Here is a 27,001-nt window from a genome sequence, read left to right as displayed (position 1 = left end):
CAAATTATTCAAGTAATGTCCTCTGGTGGTATATTAGACAGCAGAGAACCGTGTCCCCTGCAAGAGGACATGGGCAGATATTAAGTCAGCAGCAGTGACTCTTTCATTCCTGTTCTCCAGAAGATGGAATTAAACATTTTAGCCATTGGCAGGAAGTAATGTGTCCTGTCTAAACCATGTAGCACTACTTCAGCTTTAACAGATGTTCAGATGCAGACATTAGCCTCTTGTAGTGGCCAAAGATTGCATGGAAAGCCTGAGTGCTGAGGTCAAAGATCTGTTTTTACTTGGTCTGTTGACGCAAAGAAAGGGTCAGTTCCATATATTGCAATCCACAGTCTTTATTGTAGTTTTGAAATGTTACAGTCCACGGTAAAACGAATTGATTTCTTTCTCATAAAAATAGATTTGTGCAAGCAAGGACAATGCCAAATAACACTGTGTTCTGTCAGCATGTTGAAAAGCATTCATGAATCTTTGCTGAATTTTGCTTTATGACCCCAGTATAAATAAAGGGGTTTATCAAGTTAAATCTTCTTTCCAGTATTCAGTAGTGAATGGACCCCTTGAAATCAAATGGATTAATGCAAATTTCTTTCCCGTGCTAATGTGCTGCCTATTGAAAAATGAAGATATGAAAAGACATTTATGTCATAAACTAGACATAGACATAAACTACTAAAACCTTGATTTGCTAATTGGTATTGCTGGGAGGAGCTAGGGACATTTTATAATACAAAATAAATAAATAAATGCTATATTTTAGAGCATAAATATACGCTAACAGCTTATTTAGTCAGTTATTGGTAGTCGTATAGTCTAATAAAATATATAACATTCTTATGTATCTTTTAATTTCATGAATGCTTCTTGAGCATTTCAGTGAGAAGAAGATTTGAAGCATCTGAAACCTGGCTAATCGTGTAATGTAGTTCTCCATGTTTATTCTTGGCGGGTTTGATCTTATTGTTTTTTTTTTCTGTTTATGCAGCTGCACACATACAGACACATGTGCATGACCCTTATCTGATTATAGACGTATGGGCTCTGGGTAGGGGTGGTAATTGGCATGTGGCCATAATTGCATGCATGTTGAACCTGTTAGTAGGCAGGTGATTAATTGATTAATTATTTGAATACATTTTGAGTGGAAATACATTATCCCAGAGCACAATTTGCATTGTTGTAATTAGATGCAGAAGAAACGTGGCCTGCTAATGAAATGCCTGAATCTCCTCAAGGTGCCCTTCAGGTGCAGGGGAAGGTTGGCCCAGGAGGAAATGTAGGTGTGTTTTATGCCTGATGAAGTTCGGTTCTTCTGCTGAATCTAGGATAGCTGTTGGATTTGGTGGGGGATGTAATTCTTCTCAGAAAATGAATAGGGGGCCGGGTTCCAAAGAGCAAAACCTCCTTTTCTTTTCTTTGCAAACACATTGCCTCTCTTTGTACTTGGTGTGTTGTTTAAATGGTTTTGGATACAGTGTCTGTCATTTTGGAAACCACAAATGAGATGCTTGCATCGTTGAAAAGACAAATGTGAGATATGGAAAGAAAGAAAGCATTTGGACTACTTCCACGGCTGTGTAAACCCTGTGCTGCTTTCGGTTTAACAGAGATGGAGAACTCTCCGACACCTGATTGATTTCTATGAACAAAGCTGTTAAAAGGGTCATTCTTTGTATGCAGTGCCCTTTGGACCTCATGATGTGTTGAAAAAAAGTTGGATCGGGAGAAGGTTTTTTCTAGTGCAGTTGTAGCTGAGTTCTGGATTTTATTTGCTGATATGTTTGAAATCAATGAAAATGGATCGAGGACTTTAAAATGTTACATATAACCAATTTTACAGCTTGAAATAAACTTTCTTTATATGTATGGCAATCAATGTAAAGGCTAAATTAGCAGTATATCTTTAGGGGCTACTATTGAACTTTTATTGAATACCTATAGTCACATATTTGATTAAAGACTGAATTTGTTTCTCATGAAAGTTTTGTCTCTGATGGTTGGAGCATAAGAGTGGAGAAGCTGGATATGATGATAAAAACATACGATCTCAAATCAAGTGTTTTAATCAAGTGAGACTTGTTTAATTTTCCCTAAAATGTGTCACATTTAGAAATTGATGTCATAGCTGATTAATTTAGTTATTTTTGGGTTCATTTGTTGAATTTGTCAAAGTGCAAAGCAATACTGGGGACAGGAGGAAAACCCAGGAAAATAAACAGGACAAATAGGATTGATTTAAACCACATACAATGTGACCTGGTTACAAAAACAGGATTTAAGGCAGTGTCAGAATTCTCACCCTAAAGCCTGGATATGGTGTTGTTTTGTTTTATTTTATTTTATTTTAGAGTGTACAGTATGGTCATACCTTGAAGTGAATGCTAATATGTTTATTCTAATATTATTATTAATATTTTAAGACACTGAAGGGCTGCGATTTAAAAACTCTTCTTGATGTGAATAGTGTTTTAAGAGAAACTATTCAGTTTTGAGATTTAAGAGATCCAGTGTTGAGAAAGTTTGGAGATCCTGTTCAGTCTGCTCTAGTTTGTGGCCTTTTTTCTCTTCTTTTTGGAGTTGTGGTGGATCATTGCTGCCGTCATATTTGAGCCTAAATACCAAGGCATGTCGTAAATGTCTGGTTGGCTTCAAATCAGAACCAGAATTCTGTCCAGAACGGATGAATAACTCACCCCATTGTATTTGAGCCATATTGGATGTATCTGCTCTGATGAGGGATCCAGTTGCACATTCCAACAGGACACAAACCTGAGTTTAACACCTCTGATTAATAAAGTGAGCCATGTGATCACTGAGGAACAGGGAGGGGTTGAGCGCTGGGGCTGGAGCTGGGCCGCAGCCAGAAGTAATGTATCGGGATTTGTATTCATTACAGATACACTGTGGGCTCTCCTGTCTCGGTGCCAGCATAAGAGAGATGGAGGACCGGCCTGGTTCAGACTCACTATAAGCACAGAGAGCAAGAGGGAGCACACTACAGGAATATGAATAAGAGAGAGAGAGGTGCAGATTCATTTTCCTATCGTCAGCTTCAGCTTTCACTCATCCTGCTCACCTTTTGGAGGTGCCAAGCAGCTTTGTGAGTGTATTCTCATGTTAAACCTCTCTGCTTTCTCCCAGAAGTGTACTGCTTCGTTTTAAGTGTTACCTTTTATCCCTAAATCACAACAGTGGTCTTGTAAAGTGTGATACGAGACATGAAGGTTCTGACCTCAGAGCGGTTGATGTCTCAGGCAGATGGTGCTGAGGGTCTTTGGGCCCCCTTACCTGCTAGGAGCACACTGGTCCTGGTTGTAAAATTATTCTAATGGTGTAAATGTCTTTCCCAAGCATACCCTTGGCTTGACCTGCATATTCAACAGTTGCAATTCATTTTCACTTTTTTAAAGTAAACATTACATTTGTTTTACTCTTTACTCTTGTTTTCTTTCTTAGTAAAACCTTATCTTATTGTGCTTGATTCATAAAAAATCCCTTATATTATATTATATTATATTAGGTTGACTTAAAAAATGAAATAATTAGACTAAAAAACCATTGTCAACGCAAGTTTTTTTCAATTTATCTAATTTCAGCAATTTGGTTTACATCACATTTGCTGCTGAAATTTAAATATATTTTGCATTCATAAAGCTAGTTCTGGTCCACTAATTTGATTGGACAAACGTTCCAAGAGTTTTGTTCCTATGCTTCACAAAACCTTATCCAAAATATTTTTGTCCTCAAAACAAACTAAACTAAGTGGCTGAAAAACGTATAGTTATTCAAGAAAATGTAAATGAAGTATCGTTTTGTCCTATAGGACTTATTTCAATACTTAAATTATTTCAGTTTTTGGAGGCAGAGCTGAAGGTTAGCTTGCAGTCTTTTGTAAGAAAGTGGTGGCACATACAGTAAGTGGACTAAATGATTGGAGATTAGAGAAGTCTGTCGTTTCACTGGAAGATCAATTTATGTCATTTTATAAAAAATGATGGGGGTCAAAAAAAAAAAACATGCATAGATTAGTTGTTTAAAATAAGACCATTAAGAAGCAATTAGAATGGGTGAATATCCAGTTCAGGCTGACTTAAGGTTTTATTTTATGTTAAAAATGTTATTTGCTTCAGTTATAGATAACATTATTTAAATGTCTTCTTAATGTGTTTCAATGCTGCATTTAAAACAGCAGAATATGTGAAGCAGCAATGGCATCAAACTCACAGGACTCTGGGCTCTGTAGCCTGACCTAAGTTTGCTTTGCTTTCCCTGTCATTGTACCCTTAAGCAGGCCTTAGGCTTTCATCTAATGTTCTAGCTCAGAGAAATGAGGTAAGACTCTTCAGGGTCAAGGGAGAAGTCATTTCAGGCCTGGCAGAGATGAAAAATGATCAAGCTCACGCTCGTTTTTTTTCTTCTCTGTTGTGCTTTCCTTTCACTGTTGCTTTTGACTCTGTGCCTGTCTGCGGTTTGTGTGCGAAACAGATGTCAGTGATGGCGTCTCTGTGAGTCTGGCAGTCACTTTTTATTTTATAGATGAACCTTACTCTGAGTAGTTTTTCAAAGAACCATCTGACCCTTTCTGTGAAATAAATCCTGGAAGAACCATTTCCGAGGGTTATATCCGAGGAAAGACGGCCCATAGTTTCCCCACAAAGGCTTGAATCACTGTTTTTTACGATCAGAAATGACTAGGAGTTTTTTTCCACAACCTCATTTCTCTCATTTTCATGTGACCTTTTACCTTTCCCTTCTATCACACACACACACACACACACACACACACACACACACACACACACACACACACAAGGTGTGCAGAAGGGTCAGTGCGGTCCCAAACCTTCCTCTTCGTCTTCTTGGACCCCAAAATAACTCGGCTGTTCTAATTAACGTAATTAATTTCACTTATAGCAGTTAATTATTTCAGATTGGGTGAGGAACAGAGTGCTGGAATTAAGCGAGAGAATGAGAGAAGGAAAGAAAGAAGGTGGTGGTCTCAGGAGTCTGTCTAATCTTGGTTTAGGGCAGTGGAGGAAGATTGGAGCTACTCATGCACTCCTGAAGAAAAGACATGAACCCAATTACATCTTCTGTCTTTTTTTTTTGCTTCTCTCCCTATTTTAGCCCTCCAGAGTGCTGCCGCGAGTGCCTGTGTGTGATGATGACTGTTAAACTGGCTAATAACATCTCAGAACTGAAAAGAGTTTAGGTCAGCTCAACCCAGTTCCTGTTACAGTCCTGTTTCAGGTGGCCAAATATGCACACTTCCCTTCTACACGGTTTGCAAGCAGCAGTGCATGCATGCGCGCAGGATGTTGAATATTTAGTATGTTTATGATATTGTAAGCAAACTATGGGATACCAGGATGTACAAGATGAGATTCAGAATTACAAACAGTGGATACTTTATATCCCATGAGACCAGAGGTGCTGGGAAGCCATCACATTTGAGAAGTTGGCGGAGAACTGTGAGCTGGGAAATTCCAGTATAAAGTCCTGTTCACACCAAAGCAGTAACTTCTGTGTTATTACAACTATACATGCTACTATATATCTTATATAACAAGAAATAAATAAATACATAAATAAAATAGTCAGTTGATGGCCTTTCGTTGTTTACCAGAAATGAGAACTCTGCTTTTCTAATGTTCACTGTAGTTTTCTGTGTCTTTTTCCTGCGTCACTTGAAATGTGTCCGTTTTGAAACGTAGTTACCAATGTCCAGACACGGCGAGGAAACAATAAACGATCAGTTGTGGGACTATATTCAGTCATTACGCATACCATTCATTCCTGAACTTTCTACCGTTCGTTACTGGAAATAATATTAAATTACTGGTTATGTCCCGATCCAAATAAAGTTTACACGCACTTTTGGTCCGTGAATTAGATCTAGCTCGGGTCGCGCACTGTCGAGGTTTGGCCTGGACCGGTTCCAGAATTAAATCACTGAGTCTGCTTTCACATTTATTTTACATTCAGTGCCAATCACTGCTATTTTGAGAGTGAATCCTGTATAAATACGCGAATGTCATTCCTGAAACTTTGCAGGGTGTATGTGTCCGAAAAACGTTTCATACAAATTCTTAATAGATTATTCCATAGAAATTGTGCAAAGCGCGGTCCCTTTATCACTAAGAAGTGTCACTGATCTTCGTTCATTGCGATCTCACAAAGTTTCGTTATAATCAGTGAAGCTCTCTAAACTGCACAATTAATTTCTTATTTACATCGTGTCTGCACTTAGTCATGAGAGCGTGCAAAACTGCACGTAAAAACTACGGTGCTCGCCGCTTTCAGCGTTGAGTGAATTCTGACAAAACGTTTCTGATTGGTCTTTGCATTCAAAAATAGCATTTGTTCAGCAGTACTCAAGTACATCACTTACCTGCATACCTACAGTAAGTGAAGCAGTTCTTCATGAAAGTTATGCTTGCCTTTACTTACAAGTATTTGTAAAATCATGCACTTTTCAGGAATTCGGAAGCTGTATTAATTGTTTTACAAACAAGTGTGACTCAAATGTGTCCTGTTCATACTACAGTAGTCTAGATTGATTACTGATTGAATAATGTCTGTTAGAGCAGGTAACCAAAGTCAGTTCTCTTGTGTAACTTGCAAGTAACATTCTGGTTGTTAAGTCTGATGCTATGTGATGTATTAGCCATTTCCATGTACAAATGCTCCTTCAGATCCCACAAGAAAAACACAATGGTAGAACCTTTGAACATTTTCACAGTGTCTTCCTTCTGTTCCATTGAGGGGTAAAAAACTCAAAGCCAGGGGTTCTTAACTTTGGTCCTCAAGGTCCACTTTCCTGCAAAGTTTAGCTCCAATCTTGATCAAACTCACCTGACTGTAACTTTCAAGTAATCCCGAAGACCTAAATCAGCTTGTTCAGGTGTTTGATTAGAATAAAGTCTAAACTCTGCTTCCGAATGCTTTGTTTACTCATTTGTTTAAGAATTATGGCTATTATTACCCTATCAACTGCAGCTTTTTCCTCTTTCTTATTGCAAGGAAAGCAGTTGAATGACAATTAACCCTGGACTCCAGAACAGTAATATTTGAAAGTTGATAGGGACTTTAAATGTATGTGCTGTTTAGTATTGATTCTTTTAGGGTTTGATTTGTTATACTAAACTACATTTAAGCCATTTTGAACATAATCACAGTTTCACCTGGAACTTTCAAGGGCAACAACAGGCATGTCAATTTAATCAGTAAAAACGTTGAAAATGTGGTTAAAAACTCACATATATTGCCACCTTCGCAGATCGCCCCTTGATCTTCTGAATATAGAGGAGAGATGGGGAAGATGTTTAGAAAAAGTCAGGAAGTGGCAGGGTGCATGAGTTGGATGGAACGGATAAAGAGGAGAGAGATGGAGTGATATTGGCAGTGGAGGAAGGAGAGAAGAGAGAGAGCAATAGAGATGGTCTGATGAGTTATATATTATTCAGTAAGATATACATTATTAAAGAGAGTTCATATTTAGCTGTTACACACACAGGCATAAATTAAGAGAAAAAGGGAGAAAGCACAGACAGAAGAAGGAGATGAAGATGAGATAAAGTCACTCTGATTGTGTGCATTTTGAGGGTTTAGGAGAGAAACGCGGCTGTACGGATCAGCATTAATGCTCCGAGTTAAACGCAGTGTTAATCTGGACCAGCGGGGTTAGTGCTACGAGGCTCTTTTGGTGACGTAGATTACCGAATCCCTCCGTGTACTCTGGGCCAAATTCCAGTTCAGAATTCCAGGACTCTCATTCATGTCTTGACTTTTTTTTTTTCTAGAAGCATCGATTTCCATGAAAACCAGCTGCACTTCGGTTGGATTTAAACAGGCCAGACTGCATCACGACGGAACATTTTACTCAGCGTATGAAGGCCTCATGACGGCATGCCTATATGTGTCCATTATATATATGCAGTTTGTGAATGCAGATTTGCGGTTTGAGTTGGAATCAAGTTCAGTTCAGGATCAAGTGCCAATTTTCCAGTTTCCATTCCAGTTTTTGGGTCTTTTTTTTCTATTGTGAAAGCAGTAGTTCATATAAAATCCTGTTAAGCCATGGGGCATCAAATAAACAAAAATGATTTCTAAATATAGAGTCTAAAAATAACACTCGCCAAGTGCCAAATGCGAGTAAAGATTGGCTTTGGCTAGTAAGTTCCTGGCCAGTTGGCTGGCAACTATTTGAAAAACTATAAATGATTTGAATGATGAATAGATGAATAGTCTGATGACCATAAATCAATTCAAGCAGTTTTAAAATTTTACTGCAATTTTATGGAATGTTTTTAAAGGCACTTCTTGGGAACGCAATTGTGCTAAAAAACATTAAAAATTAAAAAAAATATTCAAATAACATTTGACATGGTGTGCGATGAGATTGGTGTAATAGTTAGTGCAGTTGAGGCAAAGTCACATGACTTTTTTGATGCACAATGAGGAATTTATTCAGGGAATTGGATAAAAAAATGATCAGATTAAGTTTTAGAATTCATGCACTACTTGGTATTTCCACACAGTGTTTTCCCAAAATCGGCATTAAAATAAGTGGAAGGGTCGGCACCGATATCCTCAGCTCGCTGACATATAGCGCTGTTGCACTGTGGGTGTCCCGAGTTCGAATCATGGCTCGAGGACCTTTCCTGATCCCGCCCCCCTCCCTCTTTCTCCCTCTATCTCTACACTGTCCTGTCATCATAAAAGTAAAAAAGGCAAAAATAAACCTTTAAAAATAAATAAGTGGATGAACCTATTACATTATTTAGTTGCATTCTGACTAATTTGCGATCTTTGCTAAACTTTAAGAGTTACTGAAACATTATTTAAATGTTGTTTAAGTGTTTCTAATGTAAACGAAAGAAAAAAGAATGGAATATCCTTAAACAACATCCCACATGTTCATGCTATAGCTATGATAAATTAAATCATGTACTTTTCTAAGCAGTTAGACTTCTGGTTTTCACTTGGTGTATGATGAAACAGGCAAAAAAAGGATTTAGAATGAATTGGACATTGAACAATATTGCTTTCTTTTATTGTCGTTTTTATTGTTGATATCTGTGTAGCAGCACACTTTCGACACCAACAAAAAATGCAAGGAGCAAACTCATGATGGGTTTTGTTTTTGTCCCATTGCTTAGGTTACTGCTCTGTGTGTTTAAATTTCGTGGTGGATGTGTTTGAGTCTAAGCTACAATCTCACTGCCATCTCTCTGGCACCTACCCATGTGTGTGTGTTGATGACCAATATTAAACAGACATGCTTTGAACTCCATAGTGACTGATGTCTGTTTCTTAAAATAACTGCACTGTGACCTTATCTCTTGGTCCTGTAGTCTAAATGTTTGTGAGCAGTCTTGTTTCAGGACATCGAGAACGGATGGAAAGAATAGAAAACATAACACCAAGGAAGAATCAGAAAGGGAAGGAGGAGTTATATGTTTGCTTATATAACCACACTCATTGTAGTGCAAATACCTTGTTTAACCTCATCCCAGTAAACCCACTGTAAAAAAAAGCAACTATTTAGTGAATGCTTGAGAAACCTTTAGTAGGACTGCTTACAACACGACCTAACTAGACACAGCACAACTAGTCCTATGAGGAATTTGCCTGTTCACACTAAAAGCAGAAAGACTATATGACACAACACGATTACAGCTGATCAGAACATGTTTCGTGTGTGATATATATTGTGGAGCAGCATGCTAGGACACAGTGCTGTCTACATTATATTTGTGTGTGTGTCTGTTAGTGCAACATAGAGAGGTTTGTGTTAAAACAGTTCAGTTCAGAGTCCAGCTGATACTAGGCTAATTTATTAGCTGGAACCTAGGACTTAGAAACACACTATTTTATGTTGCTTGTAGATAAAAGAGCAGAATGTGATGGTATAATTTTACTAGAAAAACATGCCATTAAAATTTGGCAGATAAACTGAAGTTCGCATGAAATCAAGACCCTCTTTACTTTCCTTTACTTTTACTTTATTGTTGAGGTTAAGGCTGAATTTTTGGTTTTTCTACACCATTATATAAACACTTTTTAAAAGATATTCGTTTTTTGTACATTTTATCTTAATTTTGATCAATGTTTTATCAATCAATTGCCCATATTTAATAAATAAGAAGCAAATTTATAGCAGACAATGTAGATAATAACCTTAGTGTAATTGACAGAATTACAAAAAAATATTTTGCTACCTAAAAGTTAAATCTTTTTTGTGTCACGCATGCATGCATGTCTATTTCCCTCATATTAAATATAAAACGCATGTGGACTGATATTTTTCCAATGTCTGGACTCCTTTATTAATGGAGTATATAAACAGATGTTTCAATATATTGGTATTAAATGCATTTTCTGAGAATTCATATTTCATGTTTTTACTTCAGATGTCGAAATACGTGCTCTTTGGTCCATCAGTGCTTGAGTCACTGATCACATTAGAATAAAATATCTCATAATAAAATACAAAATTGACTGATTTATGAATGTATATGCATAGTTCTCATCCGTTGGAAATACAGATAAATGCTTTCATTTGTTGTATTTTTGATCCTGAAACAAAACAGAACAGCAAAAGTCAAACGCACCCATTTTTAAATAGTTCACAGCTGAACATAGCGAGAGGCGGATCTGCGCCAGAGCGCGAATTTGAATGAGCTGCACAAAGTCATTTTCAGATGCAATAAAAAAAAAAAAACCTGGATAGCCTAGATTAGGCCCATATTCACAAATGTGTTAGCTATGGCATGAAACATCTGATATTCCGATTGTCAAATAGGCTACATGCAAGTGGAAGTGTATTGTTGTTTAAACACCTTTATAATGATCGCGTTAGTTGAGCTGTATGCGCAATATAATTTTATGACACAAATTTTGAAATAGGCTTAAATCAAACACATTTTAATTCAGATTATATATATATATATATATATATATATATATATATATATATATATATATATATATATAAACAGAAAAAAAAAACAACGGAAAAACTTCTGTTAACTAATGACTCATGCAGCTGTTCGCGTGGATGTGATTTTTTAAAAGTGGAACGTAGGCCTATTTTTACGTTTGCACGTGACCGTTTTGAACCCATGTTTAGACCCGTGTTTCCCCTGTGTCTGACCCGACCCGCACCCGTATCCGACACAGTTGGATATTTTTCACCCGTTTCAGCCAAATTTGCGGGTCACCCGCGGGTACCCGAACCCGTGCAGGACTCTAATACACATACACACTTCAAAAGATCTCACAGCTGGAATAGAGTTTGCAAGGTTTGTGAAATTAAATGCTCATTAGTCATTCATAGATTTGTTTAAATGATATAAATGCATTTTAGACAGAACTGTTATTTATTGAATCTTTATTTATTTTTTGTACAGATATGGATGATACTTTAAATCATGTGACTTGTTGATGTGAAGTGTGCTTTTCATTTATTAAGTGAACACACTTCAGAATTTTGTCTGCTCCGAGAAACAACTGAATTGAACAACAGGAGAAAAAACTGATGGTTTTGGTTGTTTTTTTTTTTTTCCTCTATATCACTGTCTAATATAATATAATATAATATAATATAATATAATATAATATAATATAATATAATATAATATAATATAATATAATATAATATAATATAATATAATATAATATAATATAATATAATATAATATAATATAATATAATATAATATAATATAATATAATATAATATAAAACAACTTCCAAAGAATTATGTCAAAATATAATAATACTTTTTCAGTCAGTTGATTTTTAGAGACTGTTAGGCTGTCCTCTGTGTGTGTGTGTTTGTGTTGGTGTCTCAGGGGTGTGTGTATGTGTCACTATTTCAGAAATGTGAGTGCGTGTTTATATGTCTCAGGTGTGCGCGTGTGTGTGTCTATGTCTCAGGTGTAACAGTGAGTGTTACTGTGTGTGTCTGTATGCCTCAGGTGTGCGCGTGTGTGTGTTAATGCTGAATGACGGCTAATTATGTGAGAACACATCCTAGGGCATGTGAACATTATGTTGGTGTTGGCGCCCAGCTTTGGTAAGGTTTTGGTCATGTTTAGGGGTGTGTGTGTTTGCTATGGTTGAGGGACCAGTGAGGCATGACTGAGCAGCTTGATCTGATTGGCTGGCTTTGATAACAGTGATGTAATAGAACAGATGGTAATGGATGACACCTTCAGTGTGCCCCGCCCACACACGACACACACACACACACACACACACACAAACTGCATCCTAACACACAAGCAGTACTGTAGTGTTGTTTTGCCTTTATTTTTCACTAGCAAGAACTCTTACTATTTGATGTTTGTGTGTGTGTGTGTGTGTGTGTGTGTGTGTGTGTGTGTGTGTGATACAAATGGACAGAAAATTGAGGTGACCAAAGACCTGTACTGTATGTGTCTCACCATAATTATTCTGTCATTGTTAATTTTCTTCTCTAGTAGTTGGGTCTTTTCGCATTGATTTATTTATTTTAGCTTTGTGGCTTCAGGGCATCATCAACATATGACTCCATTTCCCACAATTCCCTGCCGAGTCATGAACTTGGAGTATTTTGTACTTTACGACTCACTGCTGCATGTATGACATCACCGAGCGATGACTCAGTGCCACATTAACCGACCACACATAAAGTCAAAGTGAAACATTTATGATGCACAGCTCATCATCACTATAAAGGGCTTTTTATTCCACATTTATATATTTTGATACATTAAAATTATTTATATGAATAATTCCATTAACCTCAGTCCTGGTTTTTCAGCTGGCACAGGACCTACGCAGAAGTACTTGACCTCTATTTTCTTTTTAAGAGTCAATCGTCAGAACCATAAATGTCATGTGACAATTCATTCTGGAGCCGTAGGGAAATTACATACCTTTCCCTATAGCGACTATCTTGAGGTGTGACGTCAAAGACAGCAGACAGGGGGAAATCAGTCCATTTCACGCTTTAAAGAGCACTTCAGGAAGATGGTTGGAAACTGCTTTCATATAATAAAAATGTTGTTATTTTTTCATGTTTTTAAATATTGTATTATGTCATAATATTCAATCAGTTATTGATAATTGCAATAAAAACTTTCAAAATAAAAAAAGATTTTATGACTGTTAATTAAAATAAATTGAAAATAAAGTATTCAATAAAAAAAACTTTACAAATTTAACTGAGTATTAGAAATGTTGCCTTGGCAAGTGACTGAAACAAAATAAGTTTAAGATGAAGTACTAAAATGGCTAAACCTGAAAAAAGTTAAACAGAATATTAAAAAAGATAAAAGCATATGATACAATTATTGAAATCGAAACTAAAGATGAAACTAACATCTAAAACTGGAAACATACAAATAAGAGCTAATCCAAAATATGAATTAATGCTGTTATAGTTTATAAAAAATACTAAGTAACGCTAATGACAACTTCTGAATGGCCATCAGTGGAGAAGATGCAGAATGTTGTAGTTACAGCATCTTACCAGCAGGGGCAAACATGTCCAAAACTTGACTGATACTAAACATGACGTGTCAATTCCTTTCTTTCTCTATGCTTTTAAACAGCCCTTCATAAATATACATATCAATGTTTAGAGTGTAGCGTGTCTCAGCTGAATGAAGGAAACCTAGTTCAGCAAGATGTGATGCAAGATCTGTTGATACCGTCACATACAGGTCTGTCGCTCTCTCTGTCACTTCTTCTATCCCGCTCTTGCTTTGTTACTTCCTCATCACTTTCTCCCTATGAATCTGGGTTATTCTGGCCTTGTATCTCTGCAGATGAATTTTAAAAAGGATGTTATTAATACTCTTGCGTGCGTGTCAGTGTTTTAGGGTCCACAGGGTCCCGTGTCTCTTCCTTTGTTTGGCTAATTTTGCAAATAATGTTTTTCTAGGTTTTAAGGCTTAACTCTTGCCACACCATTAAAATGTTTCTTTATTTCTCTAATATTTGGATAGTTAATGGTTGTAATGATTCTTGATCTTTGAACAGATTGTAAAACTGCTTGCAGTGGCCAAGGGCTCAGATTTTGCTGGTTAGCATTGTCCGTGTGTATGTTGACAAATGTTTTTTGTGAGCAAGAATAATGTCATGACAATAAGCATGTGTTTTATTTTCTGTCAGCATGTGGTTCATTGTTTCTAGTGATAAAATAAAACGTCTAATTGCACCATTTTGTGTTATATATGCTGCTTCTCAGATGTGGTGTGCATGCTTTGCAGAAAGACAATATCCAGAGTGCGGTTGTGGGACATATGACAAAGGCAGTAAACTGAATGGATACTGGAAGTAATGTCTATTGGTAACATGCTTATATTCTGCTTTGTACTCTAGTTTCTTAATCATTTGCCACAATCAGTCAGAAATGTTTTATTGGCTGACTGAGCGGTTCCTGGCCAGAATGAGCTGTACTGTGGCTTCAGACTAACTGTGCCAGTATGAGGTTTGGCTACACCATGGCTGCTTCTGAAAGTGCATAATTGTGACTTTTTTCTCACAATTCTGCCTTTTTTTCTACCAATTGTGAGTTTACATCTCACAATTCTGACTTTTTTCTCGGAATTGTGTAATATAAACTTGCAATTCTAAGGTTAAAAAGTATGAATTGAGAGTTCTGAGAAAATTGTAAAATAAATAAACCTTTGCAATAAATAAATTCAGAATAAACTTGCAATTCACTTTATAGACTTTGTACCTTGTAGACTTTTTTTTTTTTTTGTGATTGCATTTTTTTTTTTCAGAATTGTGTGGTATAAACTCGCAATTGCGAGTCAGTCAAATTCTGAGGGGAGAAAAGACTGTTATTTTTGGCAAAATTTAGTTTATATCTCATGCGGTAATGTGTGTTATAAAGTCTGAACCGCAAGATATAAACTCAAAATTTTGAGGGAAAAAATTACAGTCGCAATGCTGACTTTATTACTCAGTATTGCGACTTTATTTCTCAGAATTGTGAGTTTAAATGACCTTTTTTATTTTTTATTCAGTGGCAGAAATGGGCTTTCATAGTTTTTCACCTGCCATTTGGTAGGGAAGTATGCATATTTGAACATGGCCAATGTGAACTAATACCCTTAACCACACCCCAAACAAATAATATCCTTAACCACACCCCCAAACAATGGTATGCTCTTAATAGGGCTGTGCAATTAATCGCATGCGATTGTCATGCGAATCTCATCAGTAAAGCCGGTTCTGTGATTAGTAGAGAATCTCCATCACCTGCTTTCAGATGGAGCAGCATTTACTACACAGAGCCGTAGTTCACTGACAAGCTACGCAATATTGCGTTCATTATCGCAGGCGATTCAATCTGCAGTAATGAATGCGATATTGTGTAGTGTATGCTGCTCCATCTGAAAGCAGGTGATGAAGATTTATAACTAATCACAGAACTGGATTTACTGACAAGATGCCCATGACAATCGCATGCGATTAATTGCACAGCCCTAGCTCTTAACCACAGCCCAACACTTTATCACACTTCGACTTGAAGTGGCACTGCACAGTCCAATCAGTGTATAACATCAAATGTGTGTAACATGAAATACTGCAAGAGCGTTTCATAAGCAGTAAGCATACAGTGCCGCCTTCTCTCTAACGTCTAAGTGCACAGCAGTTAAAAGTTTCGTCCGTCATAAGATGGCATTGACACTACATCACTTTGATGTATGCCATCAAAATATGATAGAATTTCAAGAGCAGCTGGCATGTTAATTCTGCACAGCTTCCCAAGCTCTGATGGATGACACAGCCATTACACGATTGGTCAGATTCACTGAAGATAATTTGTTTGTTCTGATACCTTTTGTTCTGAAAATGCTTTCTAATACTTTCTATTATAGTAGACTGATAAAAATATACACCCCACTTTATTGGTATTTAAATAGTATATGCTTATGATAAATTTTATCATAGTAATACAGGCGCTGTAGAAAAGGCTTATGAACTGAGAAATCAAAAATACTTTGATCTTTTTATATATAAGAAGTCACTGTGCAATAAAAAACATCATTCAAGTTTCAGAACTCAAAAAAATTCTTGTTAGTCTAAAAACTGAAGCTAATCTGCCAAAATGAAGGGTTGTGGAATGTGCCACTTTATGATGTAATAGTGTGGCTAAACCCAGCCTCTGCAGAAGATGATCAATGCCTGCTTTTACATCACTGCCTGATTAGCCCCGCCCACTGATTCAAGCATGTAGTAGGTTAATGACAAGATCAGCAAATGAAGGTCTATGCAGAAACCAAGTGATAATTCTATTTGATGAACTTAATTTTTAATAAAGTGTCAGGCCATGTCAGTAAGAACTTGGTCCTTTGTTTACTTCATTTGTTTACAAACATGGCACAATTGGATGCAGAACTTTCAGAAAGATTGTGAAACGTTGTTCGTAAGTCGGGAAGGAGGAGGCAGGAACTGGCAGACATTTAAACAAAAACTTTAATAATAAAATACACACAAAACAACTCATTTCCGATTACTCCACCGCCCTCGACCCGTTCCCACGGCTCTTGGCCCCGCCCCTCTCGTCACACCATGATGTTACGAGTCGTGATGTCACACCACACAAATGTTAGTAACTGTTTTCATTAAGTGATCACTATTGCTTGGTCTGTTATTTCAGATAGTTTGATATATATGTACTGAGTGTTTATGCGTTTTTAACCTAAAACACAGCAGCATCCATCTGTGAAGGATGTAGTGTAGCCTGTCAAACACAGCTATTAGCCAATCATAGCAGTGTGTATTTACTTCTGAGTCGAAAATCCACCATGCCTATTCAAACAGAGCGTTCTGATGAGGACGGTTAAAAACAAGACAGAAAATGGCTTATTACTTCTAAATTGATATTTTTGATGTGAAAATCTTGTTAACATTATAAGTGGACCTCAGAGAACGGTACAAAATAAAAAAAAAACAGAGGCTGTTATTGACCCCTTTAAGCAGTACATACAGTACTGAATGAAAAGTGTTACTGTTGCTACATAAAACCTTCTCAGTTGTCTGTACATTTGAGAAATGTTGCATCTAATCCACTTCATCTGTGATAAAGTATGCAAACGCTGCCCAGGCGTCACCAAAGAAAGCAGAAAGTGACTTCACTTCTCTATAAGCAGCAAATCTCATTGATCAGTCAAAGTTGAAGTCAAACACTTAATTTCAGCCTCTCAACCACACCTCCAAACAATATCACACCCTCTTTTGCAGTGTTTAACCGGTGTCTTTATCTTAGTGTTGTGACAGAATGACCTGGCTGCGGAAGAAACCAGAGCAGAATTAACTAGGAGAAATCAGAGCAGTAATGTTTTATTCTTTTGTACGGTCGTGGTCCAATCATCCACTGCAGTGAAAATGCTCTTACTGTACAGCTCAGAGAGAGAGAGAGTGAAAATGTGTATTTATGTGGTGAGATGAATATATGAATGGTGATGCTGACTCATAAAACAGTATGTGAGAGAGTGTGTGTGACTGTGGTGTTAAAATACACTCATCCATGCTGTGCACTAGATTAACACATGCTGAGGTACGTGTGTGTTTGCTTAGTTGCTGGAGTGAAAATGGTGACATATGGTCAAAAAACACCATATTTGGGAAACAACCTATAGTTATCCTCTTCCTGATCTCCGTTAGCCCCTCCCTAATATACAGTGGGGATCGAAAGTTTGGGCACCCCTTGCAGAATCTGTGAAAATATGAGTAATTTTCAAAAAATAAGAGAGATCATACTAAATGCATATTATATTTTATTTAGTACTGTCCTGAGTAAGATATTGTGCATAAAAGATATTAACATTTAGTCCACAAGACAAAAAAAATGCTGAAATTATTAAAATAACCCTACTCAAAAGTTTGGGAACCCTTGGTTCTTAATACTGTGTTCTGTTACCTGATGATCCTCGACTGTCTTTCTGTTTTGTGATGGTTGTGCATGAGTCCCTTGTTTGTTCTGAACAGTTAAACTGAGCAGCGTTCTTCAGAAAAATCTTTAAGGTCCTGCAGATTCTTCAGTTTTCCAACATCTTTACATATTTGAACCCTTTCCAGCAGTGACTGTATGATTTTGAGATGCATCTTTTCAGACTGAGGACATTTGAGGGACTCAAACACAACTATTTAAAAATATTCAAACATTCACTGATGCTCCAGAAGGAAACAAGATGCATTAAGAGCTGGGGGTGAAAACTTTTGAACACAATGAAGATGGCCAAATTTGTCTTATTTTGTTGAAATATAATTTTTTTCCATTTAGTTCTGCCCTTAGTAAGCAACAGAAGATACTTGTATGTTTCCCGGTACACAAATTAAGTACAATTTACCTTGATCTTCAAATTCCAAAAGTTTTCACCCCCCAGCTCTTCATGCATCTTGTTTCCTTCTGGAGCATCAGTGAACGTTTGAATCTTTTTAAATAGTTGTGTTTGAGTCCCTCAAATGTCCTCAGTGTGATAAGGTGCATCTCAAAATCATAAAGTCACTGCTGGAAAGGGTTCAAATATGTAAAGATGTTGGAAAACTGAAGAATCTGCAGGACCTTAAAGATTTTTCTGAAGAACGCTGCTCAGTTTAACTGTTCAGAACAAACAAGGGACTCATGCACAACCATCACAAAACAGAAAGACAGTCGAGGATCATCAGGTGACCACACACAGAACTAAGAACCAAGGGTTCCCAAACTTTTGAGTGGGGTTATTTTAATGATTTCAGCATTTTTTTTTGTCTTGTGGAATAAATGTTAAAATATTTGATGTACAATATCTTACTCAGGACAGTACTAAATAAAATATAACATGCATTTAGTATGATCTCTCTTATTATTTGAAAATTACTCATATTTTCACAGATTGTGCAAGGGGTGCCCAAACTTTCGATCCCCACTGTATATCAACCCCTCCCCTAGCTCATTTAGTCCCTTACTGTTTGTTTCAGGCTAGTTTCTTTCTCACCTAGTAATAATCACTGCTTATACTAAAGATTACTTATTACAGTCATCCTTTTGTTCATATTTTGTGTATATATGTATGTATGCATATATATGTACATTGAAGCTGCAAGTTAAAATACAAATATGAATATTTCCTTTTACGAAATGAAAAGCCCTGAGAGAAGCCCATTGCTGATCTCAGATCAGATCAGATCCCCTGGTGTCTGTGGTGATGCAGTTGCAGAATCTGATTAAATCTTTGTTAATAGATTCCAAATCAAACAGCTTTAGTGGCTAATAGCTCAAACTTTAGAAACGTTTTCAGTGAGGTGCAGATTTGATATGTGTGAATGAATGAGGGATTTAAAATTTGGTGATTTTCCTTGGCACCTAGTCTTTGCTTTACTGTATGTGAATTCAAGTTTACAAGTGTGTGTGTATAGCTCTTTCTGTTTGTTTCTGCTATTGTGTGTGTTCATTTGTGTCTGACGTGAAGAAACAAACTTACCTCCCAATTAGAAAAAATGAGTGTCAGAGTGTCTCTCAAGAGAGTGAATCCATTGTGGGTACTTTAGGATGAGTAACTGAGATTCTTCCTTTGAAAGTCCTTTATCCAGAGCATGACTTTACTACAGTAAATAGAAATGGTGCTTTAGGAGAGTCCGCATGTCATCGAGAAAAGCCCACTTTGACTTCCTATAATTTAACAGGAGTTAGATAACTCAGGCAACAATTTTCCAGTTATCTTCTTACTCTCATAACACACTTTACTGAAATTCACTTCATTAGCATTTTACCATTTCATTTGAGAAACTACTGTCATATCACATGCACAGCAGCTGCAAGTTCCTCATGGCAAACGGTCAAAATAAAAGTATAGTCTAACGTTAAGAAATGTCAGAATATATTACTATTTAGCAGTTTTATGACTTAATGCCACTACTGCTAATACATATTAATACATCTTTATTTTTAAAGGAAAAATCACAGTGTTTTATTTTTTTAATTAAACAGTAAACCTCTGTTGTGCAGCACTTTGTTTGCCGAAAAGTAAAAGTTTTTTTTTTTATTAATTCACCATTTGTAAACTGTTTACTGTTCTTTTCAGAATCCAGATCATGAATGGGGACAGAATGGGGAGATCTGAATCGATACTCAACCCTAAGACAAACTCTGATATGACATTTCAAACTAATTCAGACTTTGGCTTATTCGGTGGGCTACAGCATTTATTAAAAAGAGAAGTGGGGAAGAGAAAACTGATGGTACAGTATAGAAGAAACTCTCAGTTCTGTGGGTTTATTACTGTGATCTCACTCTGTCTCTGATTCCTGACACACACACACACACACACACACACACACTCTTCAGTAGGACAGTTCTCTTTGGATTTAATGCTCTTGGATTGCAGATGGAGATACAGTCCTGCAGGGCTGCCATGTGTGATGAATACACTGTTGAAATGGGCCAGAATTGTATTGGAATGCCAATATGTAAAATATAAAAGAACATTGATTGACTTTCCACACCTGAAATTGTTCACCCAGGAGTTATTACATATAAATACCAGGGGTTTTTAATCTTGGGTTGCCAGGCTTTGGGATTTCACACTGTATATTTGTAAACCCATTTATGGATGGAACTGACGGTATTATTTGCATATTTACAAGCGTAATAACATTGATTGGACAAGTACAACACGTGACAAGCACACAAACTGTTTTAATAACCGCTTGCCCATCTGGCTGTGGGCTTTTTTGTCCCTGTGGACATCTATCAAATAAAATCTGGGTCTGGGACAAGGGTAAAACAATAAAATATTTTATTTATTTATTCTTTATTTGGCTTTTCAAATCTACCCTAAAAGGAATTAGAAAAGTTGTCAAGTAAATGAAGGTACGAATAAAAAAAGAAATCTAGTTTAAATATGACATCAACAAATCTTTATTAATACAGAACCAAACATCACTGAATTCCGCTTTCTCAGAGTCTCTCATTCACGGTCTCCTTCTCTTCGTCTACAGGCTCCAACTATTCCAGTCCGTCGTTGGCTCCAGTCCCCAGTCTGAATGAGGACGAGCGTGTGGGGGGCGGGGGTGGGGTGCTGGGTCTTGCACCTGAACACATTCCCACCCCTGGCGCCCCCCTCAGCTGGCAGGCAGCCATCGACGCGGCGCGGCAGGCCAAGCTGATGGGCACCACCGGAGCCCCGATCTCCACTGCGTGCTCCACGCAGCGTAAACGCCAGCACTACACCAAACCCAAGAAACAGGCCACCACTGCCTCCACGCGCCCACCCCGAGCCCTTCTCTGCCTAACTCTTAAAAACCCCATCCGCAGGGCGTGCATCAGTATTGTGGAATGGAAGTATCCTTTACTGAACTCGGATATGTGTGTGTGTGTGTGTGTGTGTATATATCCAAAAAAAATCTAATATTGAGTTTGTGATGGTGGTTTTAGCAGGTAGCTGACCATACGGTTATTTTCTGAATGTTAATTAATAAGTGTTACAGTTACAGACTACTCATGAACTCAGTATGTAGCTTACTTAAAGGCTCAGATTATCGATCTCAAAATGTATTCTTTTCATATTTTTATTTGCAGCAGTGCTTCTGAATAAGTGTTTATTAGTTGTATGATCTGTTTGTTAGTATTACAAGCAGAGTTTGACAGAGTTGTTGTAAAAATGCAATGTTGCATGAAGCAGTACCAAAATATGAAAGCCCTCCAAAAAGTCCCTCAGAAAAGAAGAAAAAAATGTCTTGAGCTTGATATGTTCTTGTCGTGACCCTCATTCCCTCTTTGCTGCATTACAGGTGTAAATACACTTTTTAAATCGAGTTGAGCTTTGATGAGTCATTCAAGTGCATCCCTGAAATGGATTTTTACAGGAGACTGTAGGACGGTGTGTTCCCCTGTCCTTTTCCCCTTCCTCCCCCCCCCCCCCCCCCCTCTCACGGTTTTATGTAATCGTTTCTGCCCACAAGAGGCAGCGATAGGCCCCTGAACAGGAAAATATGTTAATGAGGATTGATTGGTTGAGTAAAATGCTTCATTCATCAGGAAACCGGAGATCCAGCTCCCATTCACAGCTTCAGCCAAGAACTGATCACAACATCAAAGATTTCCCCATAAATTCACAAACTGGCGCAAGGGAACAACTAAACTGTGGAGACAGTTTAATTTCGGTGGAATATTTTATAAAAGTTCCTGTTTTGCCGGTTCTATTCGTGTGTGTCTTCAGTCTTGCACACACTTGACTGGATCTGTATCTCCTGAGACTCCAGAGCCCATCTCTCCTGTCTTTGGTTGTGTTGCCATGCCAACAGCTCCTCTCAAAAGGCTGAACAGGTCCATGCACAGACATATACAAATATTCATCCCTCCCACACGCGCACACACAAATGTACACGCATATTGACCCCTCCTACAAACACGCATTCAGTCACACACACATTCACATTATGCACAGTCAAGCAGGTTGCATGTATAGAACTGTTATTTATAACCTTGTAAGACCTTTAAAGATTAAATTCAGTTTGGGTCCGCCCGCAATGGTCTGTTTTTGCTCCCTTGGGGACCCGAACTACTGATCTACAAGCATGTTTATCTAAATGGGTTACAGGGTCTATGGCTCTGTAATTCTGAACTAACCCCAGAGAGCCATAACTCAAGGCCCAGACAGCAGATACAAGAGAAACATCCAGAAAAACAAGAACACATCTGTTTCTCCTCAGGACACGTGCCATGCGACTCAACACCCATCTCGGAGAAATCCATTCCTGTAACAAATGATGACACAGTTTGATTGCGTTTCCAGCAGAATTGAAAGCCAAACAAACAATTTGGCCAGCGAAGAGAGAGAGAGGGAGGAGAGAAAGTGAGAGAGAATGAAAATGGGAGGGGGGTGAAGATCGTTGTCTTGATGAAGGCCAGGTTTTTGAAGAGCTTGGCCTTGCTATTAACAGGAAAGAAAAAAAAAGAGCAGCGAGGATCTGGACTCTTGCATACTTGTAAGTCTTGTGCACTGATACGACTTGACATGCACTGTACTGTATGCGTGTGTGCTCTTCTTTTGCTTGTGTATGAACCAAATCTTTCATTTTCTTTAACACTGACTCTTCAGACCGTTTGAAATCATAATTTTGATGACTATTTTTGCAAACTGTGTGGCCTTAGCTGTCTACATCCCTTTCCCCGAGGACGATTCCAACGCAACCAACTCAAACCTGGTAAGAGACACTCTGCCACCCAGCACAAGTCATAAATGAGCATGTTGATGATGATTTGAGAGTGATGATAATGATGATGATCATTATGGAATTAAGACTGTAATTATAATGTTTGTGGGGCACTGCTGCTGATGGTAGGTCTGATGAATATGCCGATGACTGTAGAAGTGAGGATGCTTATGACTGTAATGGTGATGGATTTGATGTGATATTGGTGATGATGGTGGAGGTAATGTGATTATGGTATTGATTGTGATGGTTATGTGATGTGATTGTGACGATTGCAGTGATGGATGTCATGGAGGTGATGGTGATGTAGTGGTGAGGATAATACTGGTGATGACGGTGTTTGATGGTGATGGTAGGGGTGGGGATGGTTATTTAGTAATGTGATGATGATGGTAATTCTGATGAATGTTATGTGATAGTGTGATGATGGAATTAGTTAAGATGTATGCGCCCAAACTGTCTTTAAGGTGAGCTTGTTAATTTTTTTTATCGTTATGTTTTTATGGTTGTGATTATTTTTGCATGTGGCTCAAAAGTGTAAAGCTTTGTTAAGAACTTTGGTCTACAGACTTTAGAAAATGATGGTAATGTGATGTTGATGATAACTGTGATGGCAGGTGATAATTGTGCTAGTGGTGTGGCTGAAGATGGTTGTAATGGTTATATGATAGTACTGATGGTGATGATGGTTATGGCAATGATAGTAGTAGTGAGGATGGTGATAGATGTGATTGATGGTAATGGTGAGGATAATACTGGCAGTGATGGGACATGATGGTGGTGATAGCATTGGTGGAAATAGTAGCTGTATTTGATGATGGTAATGGTGAAGGATGTTATGTGAGTGTGATGATGAAGTGATGGTGAAGTTGTGGTATTGATGATAACGGTGAAGGCAGATATGTGATGATGGTCTTAGTGGTTAGGATAAAGGTGGTTGTGATGGTTATGTTCATAATAATGGTGATGAGGGTGATTATGGTAATGATTAGGGGTGGGACAGTTCACTGAAAAAAATCAAACCATTTGGTTCTCCACACATGGTTCGGCATGCGCTGGGACCACGGTTCAACTTAAATTTGACAAAGCATCTGTAATAGGGTTTGCTATAATTAACACGTAAAGCAAACAAGGTTTCGGCTAATATATGTTTCTGTTGATGTATGCGCATTCTGGCTTCCCAGTACATTACAACAACAAACCATTCACTCTTGTTCAATGTGAATGCCGTATGCTGGAATATGAGCATTTATTCCATCATCAGCTGGGTGCTGAGGTGTGGCACACAGGTGAGATATGAACAGCACATGATATCTATGTTTAAACTAAACTCATTTAAACTTTGCAGTTTAAACATTTAAGTGCCAGAGGATGCGAGCTCGCCCACGCAATGAGAAGATTTGTGCGTTTGCTCATCAGAAGCGTGCAAAGCAAACAAATCTAAGATCTCACTGAAGTATTATGTTTAAATGGACAAATTCACACAAAAATTATGTATAAATGCCCGTCCTGGTAAATACCCTATAGCAGACATAACCGGCTGAACGTAGGTCTACTGTAGCAGTGTAATGGATCAGTGCATTCTCTTAAAGTGGTCTTTATATTAATCGAACAGCAACAACAAAAAAATCACTCACTTCTCTTGATTGTAAAAACTTTTGTAACTTTAATAAAGAATTATCTTTAATTTATACAGCCCAATATTCAATACTGTTTTACATTTAATTACTTTATTCAATTTATGTACCTAAAAACTAATTCTAAACCTACCAAAAGGAAGAAAATGAAAATCACTATTTATTTACTTTGTATCTTTATTCCATTGTATTTATTTGTGCTGTTGCTTGTAGTTTGATAGAATATTCCTATTTTTTTTTATTTGAAAGTTTCATAAGGTCATAAACAAAACACATACCAAACCGTACCGAAACCGCGACTCTAAAGTCGTGAAACTTACCGAATTGTGAAAAATTGAACCATGAGAGTAGCGCTGGGGATGGTTATGCTTGTGACGGTGGTGGTACTGGGAAGGATAATACTGGTTGTGACTGACTGGTAATGATAATGGTGGTGATATAACAGCGGTGGGGATAATTATGGTTGTAATGATGTTGATGGTATTGGTGATGGATGTTATGTACTGTGGTGATAATGTGATGGTGAAGTTGTGGTCTTGATGATAATAGTGATGGAGGATATGTCATGATGGTGTTAGTGGTGAGGAAAAAGATGGTTGTGATGGTAGTAATGATGGTGATGATTGATTATGGCAATGTCTGTAGCAGCGAGGATGATGATATTAATAGTGGGGTCGGTTATGGCTATGGTGGTAATGATGGTGCTAATGGTAAGGATAAAACTGGCTGTGACAGTGATTGGTAATAATATTGGTGATGGCAGTGGTTGGGATAGTTATGGTTGTGATGATAATGGTGTAAAAGAAATGATGATGGTGTTGATCATGGCAATAATAATGGGCTTTACACATTTTTCTCGAACTATTGGTGAAATGACCCACATGGCATGTTTGCATTACAGGAAGTAGGAACAGTTTTAGTTCTAGAATCTCCATTTGTGGGAACTAAATTAGCCTACTTCAGAGTGGGGTCTAAAACAGTTCTGTAGGAACTACCAGTGACATATACTGATAGTATCACCACCGCTACCAGGTATTTTTTAAAAACCATCCACAAACATGGAAAACAGCGATAACTGCATTTAGCTACCCGTTGTCTGCAGCGTTGTGTTCTTTTCACAGCCTTGATGATATGTAGTGGCGGACAGCAACACCTTATATATAGGCCTAATATTGCAAGTTGTCATAGGAGATTTAGTCAGATTTTCATGCTCTTTCAGTCACGTAAATTGTGCATTTCCATTCCATTTCCATTATCACGAAATCCACAATTCACAACAAAAATGCTCCGATGACGTTTGTAAATGCAGTGAATAAAGGTGTTGCTGTCAGCCACTTCAGAGTTCCTGCCTACGGTGTGAATGCAACCAGGAAATTGGCCCGAGTGGGAAATTGGTTCTCTAGGGACCACCATAGTGGCTAGTTCCTAGAACTGAGTTCCGAAAGCCCCTATAGCTAGTACATTTACTTTTAATCATTATTCAGTTAGCTTAACACAGTACACGTAGCAAGGGCTTTTAAATAATATAATAAATAAAAAGAAAACAGATAGAATAGAAAAAGAATAGAGCAAGCTAGTGTTAGAGGGCTAGGAAAATATACACACAAACACAATTGCATAATAAATTAAAATAAAACAGAATACAAAAAGATTAGAAAGGTAGTTAGATTTTTTTAAAGAATGGAATTTGAATAATGAGTGCTAAAGTTAGAGTGTCAAATAAAGATGGAAGAGATGCGTTTTAAGGCGATTCTTGAAGATGGCTAAGGATTGAGTTCAGGAGGTCATTCCACCAGGAGGGAATTTTAAACTTTTAATTGAAAAGTCCGTAAAAGTGACTTTGTGCTTCTTTGGGATGGCACAATCAAGCGACGTTCACTTGCAGAACGCAAGCTTCTAGAGGGCACATAAGTCTGAAGTAACAAATTTAGGTAAATGGGTACAGAGCCAGTGGTAGTTTTGTAGGCAAACATCAATGCCTTGAATTTTATGCGAGCAGCTATTGGAAACCAGTGCAAATTGATAAACAGAGGTGTGACGTGTGTTCTTTTCGGCTTATTAAAAATGAATCTTGCTGCCGCGTAGCTAGTAGCAGTAAGGATAGTAATTGTTGTGATGGTGGCTTTGTTATGAAGATGTAATGGTAATGAT

The 27,001-nt window shown here is 37.5% G+C and overlaps 1 protein-coding gene across 4 annotated transcripts in view; it reads left to right on the top strand.

Moving 5' to 3' along the window:
* Positions 1-27,001, top strand: part of cacna1c (calcium channel, voltage-dependent, L type, alpha 1C subunit) — a 136,480-nt gene that overhangs the window by 16,206 nt on the left and 93,273 nt on the right. For all 4 annotated transcript variants that reach the window (XM_052553968.1, XM_052553966.1, XM_052553965.1 and 1 more), the window contains exons 2-3: positions 20,997-21,339; positions 23,099-23,204. In XM_052553968.1, the coding sequence (XP_052409928.1) occupies positions 20,997-21,339; positions 23,099-23,204 (449 nt within the window). The remainder of the gene's footprint in view (positions 1-20,996; positions 21,340-23,098; positions 23,205-27,001) is intronic.

The sequence above is a fragment of the Carassius gibelio genome, chromosome B4 (genome assembly GCF_023724105.1).
Source record: "Carassius gibelio isolate Cgi1373 ecotype wild population from Czech Republic chromosome B4, carGib1.2-hapl.c, whole genome shotgun sequence".
Lineage (NCBI taxonomy): Eukaryota > Metazoa > Chordata > Actinopteri > Cypriniformes > Cyprinidae > Carassius > Carassius gibelio.
The sequence above is the reverse complement of the archived record's forward strand: the minus strand, read 5'-3'. Positions and strand labels throughout refer to the sequence as shown.